General features: G+C 37.3%; 1 protein-coding gene across 3 annotated transcripts in view; it reads right to left on the reverse strand.

Annotated features, from left to right (window-relative positions):
* The window catches only part of vegfab (vascular endothelial growth factor Ab), a 38,729-nt gene that overhangs the window by 23,077 nt on the left and 2,216 nt on the right, over positions 1-13,436 (reverse strand). For all 3 annotated transcript variants that reach the window (XM_062044752.1, XM_062044751.1, XM_062044753.1), the window contains exons 3-5: positions 10,951-11,147; positions 10,472-10,548; positions 3,058-3,090 (exon numbers count right to left, since the gene is read on the reverse strand). In XM_062044752.1, coding sequence (XP_061900736.1) covers positions 3,058-3,090; positions 10,472-10,548; positions 10,951-11,147 — 307 coding nt within the window. The remainder of the gene's footprint in view (positions 1-3,057; positions 3,091-10,471; positions 10,549-10,950; positions 11,148-13,436) is intronic.

The raw sequence follows: 13,436 nt of genomic DNA on the forward strand, positions 1-13,436 counted from the left end.
GCAACATAACTCAAAAAGCTGTGGCCGTATTTTGATGAAACTTTTAGGAAATGTCAGAAATAGGATAACGAACAAGTGTTTAGGTAATTTCTACAAGGCTAACTTACGTTTCCATTACCAGGCTGACAAAAGAGAGTGGATGACTAAAAAGAGGGTTCACTCTCGGGCTGGGTGATAAACAATATCAATATAAACTGTGATTGACACAAAAACGATATAAAAAAAAAAAAGCGTTTGGTAAAAAGTTTTTTTTTTTTTTTTTCTTTTATGTCGGAAGAAACCGGAATTTTCAAAGCAAGGTTGGTTGCATGAACAGAGAAACACGTTCTCTGATAAACGAGCAAAGCAGGAAGTGATCAGTGGGCATGACACACTAACAGCCAATCAGGTAACAGTGTAAACAATCACGTTTGGTTGCGTCATCTTGTTGTCTCGCAGTTGATTCTTGAGTAAGAGAAACTAAAAATAAGCGCTACAGAGAGCGAAAAAATTGTCGAAAAACAGGAAAAGTCACCTGGAAAAGAATGGCAGTTTTTTGGGGGGATTTAAAACAAAATGGACAGTAGTTAGACCAATGTAGACCACCATAGCCATGCCCACCAGAGCACAGCTGTAAATTCCTCGCAGTAAACCCGCAAAAATATGTTCTTCTCAGGTTTCTCTATGTTCACACTTTTCACTACTTTATTACACTTTATTAAGCATTTCTTACATATTTTTTTGCAACTCACTTTTAAGAGGTTATTGTTAGGTGGTCATTGTAATTTTAGAATTTGATTATTTGAGTGTTTTCCATGGTTGTGTTGACATTTCCTTTCCTTTCTGCTTTTATATCCGAGGTGATTATAATCAGAGGAAGGTTACTTTTGAAATAAAATTGTTTTTATGTAATATATCTTTTTCCTGGTCCTTATTTGCCATTGGTCATAAAAATATATAAAACATATACTATATACAGTTTTCAGCCATATCACCCAGACCTAGTTCACTCTGTTTATGTCATTCCACTGTAAAACAAACACAAAACTAATGCAAAAAGTCAACTCTCTTACATCCTGTTTGGAAGTGACAGCCAAATAAATCAAACATGCACAACCATGTCCATTTAATTTATGCTTTGGATTCACTGGAATCTATTTGTTTGTTAGCACCTCAAAATGTTATGGGTGGATTGTGATTTTTTTTTTAAATCAGGAAATGTCAGAAAATGGATAAGGGATAAGTGGCTATGTTTTGAGAGTAATCTGGATCCTTTCTACTTGGTTACCTTACGTTTAGGTTACGAGGCTCAACTTGGGACCCACCTCCACCCGCAAGGACAAACAAAAGAGGGTGACTGAAAATAAGGTTCACTTCATTTATTTCATTACGCTATGAAACAATCACCCCCCAGGTGTTGAGACCAATGCCAAGAGTGAACCCTCTTGCATCATGTTTGGAAGTGACAGAGTAATAAAAACTAACTTTATTATTATAAATTAAATTTATCCTTTGATTTGCATGTTCTCCCCGTGACTGCGTGGGTTCCCTTTGGGCTTCCTCCCACCTCCAAAGACATGCACCTGGGGATAGGTTGATTGGCAACACTAATCTGGCCCTAGTGGGTGAATGTGAGTGTGAATGTTGTCTATCTGTGTTGGCCCTGCGATGAGGTGGCGACTTGTCCAAGGTGCATACTTGCCAACCTTGAGACCTCCAATATCGGGAGGTGGGGGTTAGGGGGTGGGAGGGGGGCTTGGTTGGGGGCGGGGGACGTGGTTGGGGGCGTGGTTATTTACAGCTAGAATTCACCAACTCGAGTATTTCATATATATTTCATATATATATATATATATATATATATATATATATATATATATATATATATATATATATATATATATATATATATATATATATATATGTATGAAATACTTGACTTTCAGTGAATTCTAGCTATATATATATATATATATATATATATATATATATATATATATATATATATTTATTTTATTTACATAAAAGAAATACTTGAATTTCAGTGTTCCGGTGGCTATCCATTAGATGGCAGTATTCTCCTGTTTAACTTCTCCGTTCATGATGAGTATATCATTTCGTCCACCGTGTTCAATGGAGAAGTCTGTTCTACATATTTACAGGCAACATACACCTTCCCCTTCGAACTGTCCTGGATGAACTGAAATTCTTGTTTCCATTCGTTTGAATTCGTTAGGCAAGCTGTTTATATTGTGGGAAAGCGGACGTGAGAACAGGCTGTCCCCACTCAGTCTCAGGTCCGCATTGAGCTGGAGGGGGCGTGGCCTCCAGCTCCGGCTGAATACCCGGAGTTTGTCGGGAGAAAATCTCTGCCGGGAGGTTGTCGGGAGAGGCGCTGAATACCGGGATTCTCCCGCTAAAAACGGGAGGGTTGGCAAGTATGCCAGAGTGTGCCCCGCCTTCCGCCCGAATGCAGCTGAGATAGGCTCCAGTGACCCCCCGCCACCCCAAAAAGGGACAAGAGGTAGAAAATGGATGAATGGATGGATGGATTTGCTGGGGTTTGTTTGTTTGTTAGCAACGTAGCTCAAAAGGTTATGGCCGAATTTTGATGAAAATTTTAGGAAATGTCGAACAGGATATTAAAAAAAAAAAAGATTTTACGGCTGATCTGGGTTAGCGTCTGGTTTCAGGATTTTTTTTTTTTTTAAAGGATTCTTTACTATCAGGATTTAGGCCCTGGCGGGGGTCTGCACTCTCTGAATGCATTTCAGGTATTAAACAGAGGTTATACTAGTCTTTTCACACATGTATGCCAGTTAAATAAGTTAAAATGTCACTTTAAACAACAAGGTTATAAATGCTTATGTTAGATCATTCCTATGCTTTCAGAAGGCTTGTGTTCAACTTTGGAGTTTCCACAAGGCTATCTTGTCAAATACCCATCCTTAGATGAAAGCAAAGAGCAAAAACAATAACAACCAAGAACAAGATCCAATCTCAGGTTTGCTATTGTTCAAAAACCCCTCATCACCACCATAGCCCGCCTTGAAAGTTCAAAAGCAGCTCTGTACTCACTTTTCTTTCAATTCTTTCACTTCTTTCTTTAACCTGCAAGCGGAGACAGAACAACAGGACATTAAATACAACCCACACACAAAAAATGTCACCAAACTAGCTTTCACTTTTAAATGGAGCAGACAGGTAAAATAAGGGTTATGGGGTTGCTGGATACACACACAATGGCAGGACTTTAACACAATCGCGCTGATAGTGCATTGTGGTGAAATCGCTTTTTGTGAAAAAAAAAAAGAAAAAAAAAAGTGTTTTGAAACGTGCAGTATTTCATTCTGCAAGGTCACAGACCGACCGCAAGACATTTGGAAACTTTATTTTTTTTGGCAGAAAACCCATTTTTATTATCGTCCAACTGCCAAAAGACAGAATCGATACACTTTTAAAAGAAGGCTGTGTCTGCCAGGATGTCTTGCTATTTGCCTCTCAGATTATTGATTGATAAGTGATTGAAATGAGGGCGGCCTAATTTCCTTTTGTTAGTAGGTTGCTAGGCTATCAATCATTTAGGGCCCCTTGTCTGTCATTGCAGGAAAATCAGTATAATGGCCCTAAAGCCGGGGTGTCCAAGGTGTGGCCCACAGCTCGCTTTTTTATTGGCCCTCTGCATGTTCTGAAAATGAACACATTTGTTATAATATCTATCTATCTATCTATCTATCTATCTATCTATCTATCTATCTATCTATCTATCTATCTATCTATCTATCTATCTATCTATCTATCTATCTATCTATCTATCTATCTATCTATCTATCTATCTATATATATTTATCTGTACAGTAATCTATTTATTTATATCTGCACTTTATTGCTCTTTTATCCTGCATTACAACGAGCTAATGCAAAGCAAATTCGTTCTTATCTGTACTGTAAAGTTCAAATTTGAATGACAATAAAAAGGAAGTCTAGTCTAGAAGTCGAGTCATTATTGTTATCATCTATATATACTAGATAGATATTAGGTTAGCTATAAACGCTAATTTGTTTTGTCATCCATAACATAAAGCTACGATGTTGATGTTTTGGTCAGATAGCATAATATTTAGGGACGGCGTGGCTCGGTTGGTAGAGCAGCCGTGCCAGCAACTTGAGGTTTCAAGGTTTGATTCTCACTTCCGCCATCTTAGTCAGTGCCGCTATCTTCTTGGGCAAGGCACTTTACCCACCGGCTCCCAGTGCCACCCACACTGGTTTAAATGTGGCTTAAAGATGTAAATAATTGGTCTCACTATGTAAAGCGCTATATACATATAATTCACTTCATTTATTTATTAAATTGGGACTCATGGGCAGGGTGTAGCACCAAATTCTGGGCCCCCAGACACAAGAATCCGAAACCCAACGCCGCCGCTCATACACACATGTTTTTAAAGATGGGATTAACATATCTCGGACCTATCTAAATAAACCCCCACTAAATCATTTGGTGTTATTTTAAGTTTTGTTTTTGTTTTTTACAAAAACAATGCCAGCAAATTATGTACAAAGTTGCCAGAATATGAATTTTAAAAACATAATCATATATATAGTCATTATTGACTTAATTAGACTTAGACAAACTTTATTGATCCACAAGGGAAATTGTTCCACACAGTAATTCAGTTTCAAAGGATGGAAAGGGTAAGGATGGAAAGAATAATGCAGGTATTAAGTAGACCAAAAATGTACCATAATAGCAATATAAAATATAACAAATATGTAATATTTATATATTATTTATACAGTATATAATATATACTGATATATTATATTGTATTTTATATAATATATACAATATATAACAAATCCCAATTACCATGTACAATATTACAGCTGCAGCAAAATCTGTCAAGTTGTTCTTTACTTTAGAGTGTAGAGTAAAGGTTAGTTGATACATATTTTATTACAGTTACCGGATAATACGAAACACAATACATGATCATTATTGTTAGTGCATCTCCTGGGGGTTAAGCATCCCCTTGTTTTTTAAAACCTAGTGAGTGAGTGAGTTTCCAACATTAATCGAGGGTCTTTGAACACACCACAATTACGTGCAATAAGATGCAAAACTGAAAAAAATGTTTCTTGTTCCAAGATGTTAGCGATGCGTGTGAATTCTCAAATGTTACGTTTGTGTTGAGTGAAGTGTTCATGCTAGGTTTGCCGCTATCCATGTGGAACAAACAAGTGAGCATTTTTGATAGGGGGGGTGTAGGTATTCTTAGACGTTCTTAATTTGATTCAAACAACCTTTTATTGAACTTTCACAGAAACATTTATTTCATCTTAATACTTAAAAAAAACTTTACACTTTACAAAAGTCCTGTTTTCCGGGCCTCAGTACAACATCCACATATAACCCGCCACTTCCATGCCGCTGCTCATGGGCACTCGTCTCCGTAAGGTTCACTTAATCACACGTGCTACGGCTAGCTAAATTGAAAAAGGACACCAGATAACATGTCACAAATTGTGCAACAGTTACTCTAACTGCATTTGTATAAATGTAGGAGCTTCGTGTAAAAAGCAACAAATCTAAATCTGCATCACAAGCTCAACAAAACGAGTTTTGCTGACTCACAGGTCTAGGACGGAGACAAAGAGTCTCAGAGACAAACTTGTTGGGCATGTGTAAGGTTTCTTTGACGAGTGAATCGAGGGGAATCGAATACCCGATTCAATTCAGTCATTGGCTTTAGCCAGTGGAAGTAATCAAGTTTCAAATTCTTAAGTGAGACCCACCTCTTAATCAGGGGTTGGAATAAACCCCATTTGTTCACTACAAGTCTCAAGTATTGGACGTATTAGACATTACGAACAATGATATGCTTTCAACTGTGAGGGAACCGTTTGACGGGTGGAAGGAGCCCGTTAGGCACCTTTGGGATGACCCTGACCTTAAAAAATTGACAAAATGACCACATACACACTACTACAGTACATCAGAGCTGGGGTAACCCTATAATGTTGGTGCCCAAAGAAAAGCATGCGCAGTTCGATGTTTTACCCATACTATGCTACCAGAAACAATATTTATTGGTACGGTGAGTCTCTATTAATTCATTTTCACTTCCTGTAAGTGCAATGGACTCATGTCCCACTACTTTTGGAATTATAGTGTATAATTTATTCAACACAACCTCCCCGGAGGAGATGAAAAAAGTATTTCACAGCTGCTTTCACAGCTTTGGAAATCACTTCCCAATGGTTACAGCGTCGTTGTTTTAGAAGAGCCTAAAAATCGCATTCATAGAGAAAAGTTGAGGTTTTTAAGACCTTATGTCAGTACGCCAATGAGGGGGAATAAAAGGACTAGTAGTATCGCCTTTGCCTGAGCGGTGTGATGGAATGAGGATAAGCTGGCATACAAACGTCTGCTGGGATATGCTTCAACCTGCCGCCGCGTTTTTATCACCAGCCAAGTAAAGGAAGCAAACGATAAGAAGACATGAATCTAGAAGACCTGTCAAATGTGTCAGAAGCCGAGGATTCTGTGTTTTGTTTTTTAGGCCCTATTCCCGCGTTTGCTCTAAAGTGCTTTTTATGCGCTTGAAGTTAGGCACATTTCTCATATATGTATTCACCCATCCATTCATTCATGTGAGTCATGAATGAATTGTTGCGGGCTCATTACTCATGAGGCGGACTTTGATTTGTTGCCCTCTTTTCTTTGTCGCGTGAAAAATAGGACATTTAGTTTTACTAACACTTGTTGTTTGCCATTGAAATCCGTGGAAAAGATAACACTTTAAGTTGGAAAAGGCCGTATCGATCCAGGCTGTGCTTGTCAAGTGAATGTGTGTTGTCATGGTGATGTAGTGTGTGTATGCACACTACGACAGCTTCTATTTCCTGGCTGGGAGTAAATAATAATCCATTGATGAAGCTTGTTTCACTTGTTATTTTAACTATCGTTATAGTTTTTGTATGAGTTCTGTTTAGTACTAATGTTTGTTAACCCTAACAGGCAAAACAGGCATGTTGGGATGAACCTATATATATACAGTATGTACTGTATGTATATGTATATATACAGTACAGGCCAAAAGTTTGGACACACCTTCTCATTCAATGGGGTTTCTTTATTTTCATGGCTATTTACATTGTAGATTGTCACTGAAGGCATCAAAACTATGAATGAACACGTGGAGTTATGTACTTAACAAAAAAAGGTGAAATAACCGAAAACATGTTTTATATTCTAGTTTCTTCAAAATAGCCACCCTTTGCTCTGATTACTGTTTTGCACACTCTTGGCATTCGCTCGATGAGCTTCAAGAGGTGGTCAACTGAAACGGTTTTTACTTCACAGGGGTCATAGTTTTGATGCCTTTAGCGACAATCTACAATGTAAATAGTCATGAGAATAAAGAAAATGCATTGAAATGAGAAGGTGTGTCCAAACTTTTGGTATGTATATATATATATATATATATATATATATATATATATATATATATACACATACATAAGGAATAGCGTTTTTGTAATGCACACTGTTTTGATTTTTCATCCTGAATACAAAACTCGATACAAGACATCAATACAATACGTCTTCTACACCAGGAAGAAAGAGAAGAGAAGACATATGAACACACTTCACCTTTTGTGGGGTAGACAACAGAACAACTTGTAAACCCCGTGGCTCGATATTCTGCGGCAAAAATACTACAAACTTAAACCACCATCTGCAGACTAACCATAAGGACATCTTAGCATCAGAAAGTAAGTTGATGCAAATACCTGGAAATGACTCATACTGTACCGAATTACTGTTACTCTTAAAGAAGGTAGAGCGGGAGCAAGACTGCTTACTTTACCGCATGTCCGAAAATAAATGCGGTACTTAAAAACAAACTACTTTTGTGAAAGTGGTATTAAGACCACTTCAAAGATGTGTTACCCTTTACACTTTATGTTTTAGTCTACAACATTTACTGTAATTTTTAGGGTTGTCCCAATACCAATATTTTGGTACCGGTAGCGGTACCAAAACGTATTTCGATACTTTTCTAAATAAAGGGGACCACAAAAAATGGAATTGTTGGATATATTTTAAGAAAAAAACTTACGGCACATAAAACATATGTTTTTTTATTGCAATTTAGTCCATAAATAAAATAGTGCACATACGAGACAACTTTTCTTTTATTAGTAAGTAAGCAAACAAAGGCTCCTAATTTGATTGCTGACGTATGCAGTAACATATTATGGCATTTTCCATTCTATTATTTTGTCAAAATTTAAAGGACAAGCGGTAGAAAATGAATTATTAATCCACTTGTTCATTTACTGTTAATATCTGCTTACTTTCTCTTTTAACATGTTCTACCTACACTTCTGTTAAAATGTAATAATCACTTATTCTTCAGTTTTTTTATACTTAACTTTAGATTTGAGTGATACCATAAATGTGGGTATTGATCCGATACCAAGTAGTTACTGGATCATACATTGGTCATATTTTAAGCCCTCATGTGTCCAAGGACGTATTGTTTATAAACATAATATATATTTTTTTTAAACGAAAAAACATTTTGTGACGATAAAAATATCGTTGTAATCATAGTAGTATCGACTAGATATGCTCTTGTACTTGATATCATTACAGTGGATGTCAGGTGTAGATCCACCCATGGCTACTGTATCCTCCTACGGTGTGTAGTGAAGCATGTTTAAATATTCCTCGTCCTGCAGGTATGATACTTGTAAGAAACTTACTTTATTTGTTGCCATGGAGACAAGGATTATTCATTTAAAAGTAGCTAAAACACTGCAGACTGATGGACGTGTCTTAAAGCACCTCTTCCTGAGGGCGTTTCAGTGTTATAGCTTCACCTTTATCGTTATTTTTTTAGCCAAAATGCATCCATTCTCCCTTTTCTGTCAACACACCTTGTCTGCTTGTAAGTACTCTGTGATTGTGCGTTGCCGAACATGCTCCTCTGCTTGTAAAACCAGCAATGCCCGTTAAAGAAAAGGGGTGGGGGGTGGGGACGGAACCGGTACTTTTTAGAGGCGGTATAGTACCGAATATGATTAATCAGTATCGCGGTACTTTACTAGTTCCGGTAAACAGTAGTACAACCCTAGTAATTTTAGTCAACTAAAATGTTGAGGTATTTAGTCGACTAAAACTAAATCATATTGGATGAAATATCACTAAAGCTAAAACATTTTTAATCAAAATTATATGACCTAAACAAACTTAAAAACTGCTGTCAAAAATATCACTGGTCTCCCCATGCACGTTACGGATCACGTGACTGCTCAGGCTCATTATCCCTCGGGATCTCTGAGATTTACATTATTTCGATCATATCTAATTACTCACAAACTTTGTAAGTCTTTTGGTGCTATGAATCAGGAATATATGACAATTGTTACAAAATAGAGTCAATATGTTTTTCCATTATACTGGTCCTTTAAATCGAGTGGGAGAATGCTGCGCAGCCAGTATCCGCGCAGTTGCACACCTATTTTCCACTTAAGCACATGGGAGACCAGAGCCCTTGGTGCATAACACGCATTGGCAAAGTAGGTGTGTGTGTGTGTGCGTGTGCATGCTTGTATTTCTTCCCTTCTTGAGACATCAACAAGGAAAAGTACCTTCCATATGAGGACCGGTGAACAAGTTAGGACCGAAATCATGGTCCCAATACGGAAAACCATTGCATCTAATAGAGAATGTCTCATTTGCACCCCTGGTGGTGAAATCTATCAAAATTAGGGTGGTCCCAAAAAGGAGGAATTTTTCAAATTGACTGTGTGTCGGTTTTAAAAGCGCTACACCTCTGGTCAACATATGAAATAACAAGAATGTGTAAAAATCTGAAGTGCTCCCCCTTTGGCCAACATATGTAATAACAAGTGTGTGTAAGAAATTGAAATGCGCCCCCTTTAGTCAAAACAAATTAAAAAATTAAAAATAAAAATATAAATATATAGAGACATACTGTAATAGCTTGAAGTAAATAATGAATATTAAAAACCAATTAGAAAAACAAATTCACTAAAAGCTTACCTTTTTTATATTTGCATAGTATGTATGTATCATTAATGTTGTAAATACAAATCTTTATATATCTAGAAAGGGTGGTCCTAAAGAGGTAGGCATTTTTTGGAGGTCTCAAGAAGGTAACAAATAGGCTTAAAAATCCTTATTTTTAAAAAAGCCTTTTGTTAGATATATATGTGTGCTAGTTCTAGCTATTAGGCTGTTGTAGTTTTTATTTTATTTTACTATTTATTTTATTCATTGGGGGCAGCTATTTGTGGTTCAAGCGTTGTTTTTTTTAAATGCACTGTAGCACTTTGAGATTGTTTGTTCAATGTAAAGTGCGTTTACAAATAAAATCTATTATTATTATTATTATTATAAATACAAGAATGTGTGTGTGTGCGTGTGTGCGTGTGTGCGTGGAGGTTTTCTTACCTACACTCGCATGCGCTGTGTTCTGTAAAACTCATGAAGATATCATTTTGTTGCCTTTGCGTTTTTATTCTTTTGATCTGTAGAAAGAACACAAATGACAATCAGGACACTCTGTGTGTGCAGAAGTAGCTTGAAAAAGTGCTGCAAATGAGCAAGAAGATGACGCTGACGTGTGTCAAAAATACACAATAATGTCCAAATAGAGGGTCAGCAATTAGACAAATGGTAGGAATAGTCAGACATATTTATGTACAACACATTTACTGGTGACATTCATTTGAACCATCACATAATCTAACTCTCAGTGGTTGTGGTCACTTGTTTAGCTCAAAAGGTCACACTAGAGACACTTGTTGGGCATTTCAGTTGGTTGGCTTGGACATTGTGGCCCGAACGATTCACCCTTGGTGGTGAATCCAGGCCGAAATAAAACGTCTCACTTTTACATAACCGGCGTGACAATAAGGCCATGGACTGACCTCCATCGTCACGTTATAGCTGGACGTGGGCGTGCACTGCAGGGTCTCGTCGTTGCAGCAGCCGGCGCAGCGCGTCAACACCACGCACGACGGGATGAAGATGTGCTCCACCTCCTCGGGGTACTCCTGCAAGATCTCCACCAGCAGCTCCCGAGGCTTACACAAGCTCTTGTTGTACACCTCCATTAAGGGGATCACTGGGGGGTGGAGACTCAGTGATTAGGATACTCAGTGTAACCATGCATTATTATAATGCTGCACGCTCAAAGAATGACAATGATCACCAGATACAACAAAATATATATTTTCAAATATATAACATTTATTTAAAAAAAAGTGCTACTAATTTTGAAAATTTTGCACCACTTAAATCATTATCAATTTTCATAGACGTCACAGACTTTGGACGTAGATGATTTTAGTCAGACAGAGACAGCGATATGCATAATGACGACTATCTTTACGGTTTTATTATCTCCTCAAGTTAGTTTTAGTCTTTTATCATTATATTATGCCACTTTGAAGTGTTTTATTGTGTGTTTTACTGTGGAATGAAGATCACTTTGTTTCTTAAAACGCCATTAGACAAACTTAGCGACGGCCTTATATTGTATTAGTAGTAGTCATTATTATCACTCTGACTTTCCTCGCTTTTTTTAGGGGCTAAACAGGCAAAAAAACCAACTCAGTTTGCAAGGACGTCAGGCCCGGTGAAAAATGTGATAGTCCGAAAACTAACCCCCCCTATATATTTGAATTATTGGTAACACTTTAGTATGGGGAACATATTCACCATTAATTAGTTGCTTATTAACATGCAAATTAGTAACATATTGACTCTTAATTAGTCATTATTAAGTACCTATTAAGTACTTATTCTGCATGGCCTTATTATACAAGCAGTAAACCATTAACTAAGAGTCTTCCCTCAATAACCTCAGAATTATTGCTTATTAGTAACCCTAACCCTAACCCTAAACCTTATATGTTCCCCTAGTGTCCAACAAACTCTAAATTAAGTCTTTGTTACTTAGAATATGTTCCCCATACTAAAGTGTTACCGAATTATTATTATTATTATTCCCATATTTTCCCTCCACACCAGAAGTTGCCCAAAATTAGAACTCTATAGAAAAACAAGACAGTTGAAAATTAAAGCATGGCTCACCAAACTAAACCACAAAAAAAGACTTTCATCATTATTAGGTAGTCTGATTACAGTAATGCCTCGTTTATTAATTAATTAATTAATTGGTAAATGGCCTGACCGTGGTAAATTAATTTCCGCTAAGTAGGAATGATTAATTATGAATCATATTTTTATTGAGCAAAACCATTCCGTCTACCACCTTCTGAATACGGTTTAACATTGTTAGAGTCCACGAGACATGAAATAACATTCACATATTCACTTTTACACTTGTATGGTAAACGGGATGCTGCCTGAGGCTAAGCCAATCAGTGGCCACCATACTGAACAGCGCACTCTGATTGGTTAGATCTGATTTACTGGCCAATATTAATGTAGTATTGATAATTTTGGTTCCATTTGACATTTAAAAATACAATTACGTACAGAAGGGAAGGAATTAATTTGGCACCATTCCTGGGTGGATCTCGTGTGAGAGGAAGGGGGGCGGGGGTTTAATCATTTTTCACAGCAGTCTGCTGAAAATGATGGAAAGCGCCACTCTACAAAGCAACGGACGCTGCGGTCAAAGTTGGAAGAGCCACACAACACCTTTTAAGATATTTAACACGCTACTGCCATCTGGTGACTTAAGTGGATAGTGCAACCCCCAATTTGTCACGTTTCATGTGTCGGGTAAACCGTGACAAATGGGTCCATATGAATCTCCTTACTATTGTAGAATATGCTTTAAAAAAGTGTGATAAAATAAAGCCGCAAACTTTGAAGCCTGATGTGGCAAGTGACGACTGTACTTTGTATATATTCCTATTTTTGTATACCAGTCCTATAATTCTTAGTTATGCAACCACAAAATTGATAACAAACAGTGCAGGAAATACTTTGCACACACTTTTACACTGGTTAGCGTGATGTTTAGCTTTTGGGGCACGTATTAGTGTGCTATGGAGTTGTCCCACTCTCATTTGAAAGCTACAAGATTTTGGCTCTCATTAGAGGTCACTAAGAAGCCTCCATTTCAGGCTTGTATGTGCTCCTTCCATACTAAATTCATCCAAGCATGCCTTAACGGACCTCGCTGTGCAAATAATTACCATTCTGCACAGTTGTCCAGAAAAGTGAAAACTTTTACAATGCTTAGTACACTACAACTCCTAAAGGATAAATATTTGATTACTTTAGTCCATGTCTTTCAGCAGCACTATGGTTTTAAAAATCAATTTATTGCTCATTTGGGTCTCCTGAGAAGCACATCGCCCCCTCTAAGCGATCAATCAAAGAACAAGTGAGCGGAAAACAGCCCTGTAAGTGGCCAGTATAAACACGCCGGTGCCTG

The sequence above is a fragment of the Entelurus aequoreus genome, linkage group LG04 (genome assembly GCF_033978785.1).
Source record: "Entelurus aequoreus isolate RoL-2023_Sb linkage group LG04, RoL_Eaeq_v1.1, whole genome shotgun sequence".
Lineage (NCBI taxonomy): Eukaryota > Metazoa > Chordata > Actinopteri > Syngnathiformes > Syngnathidae > Entelurus > Entelurus aequoreus.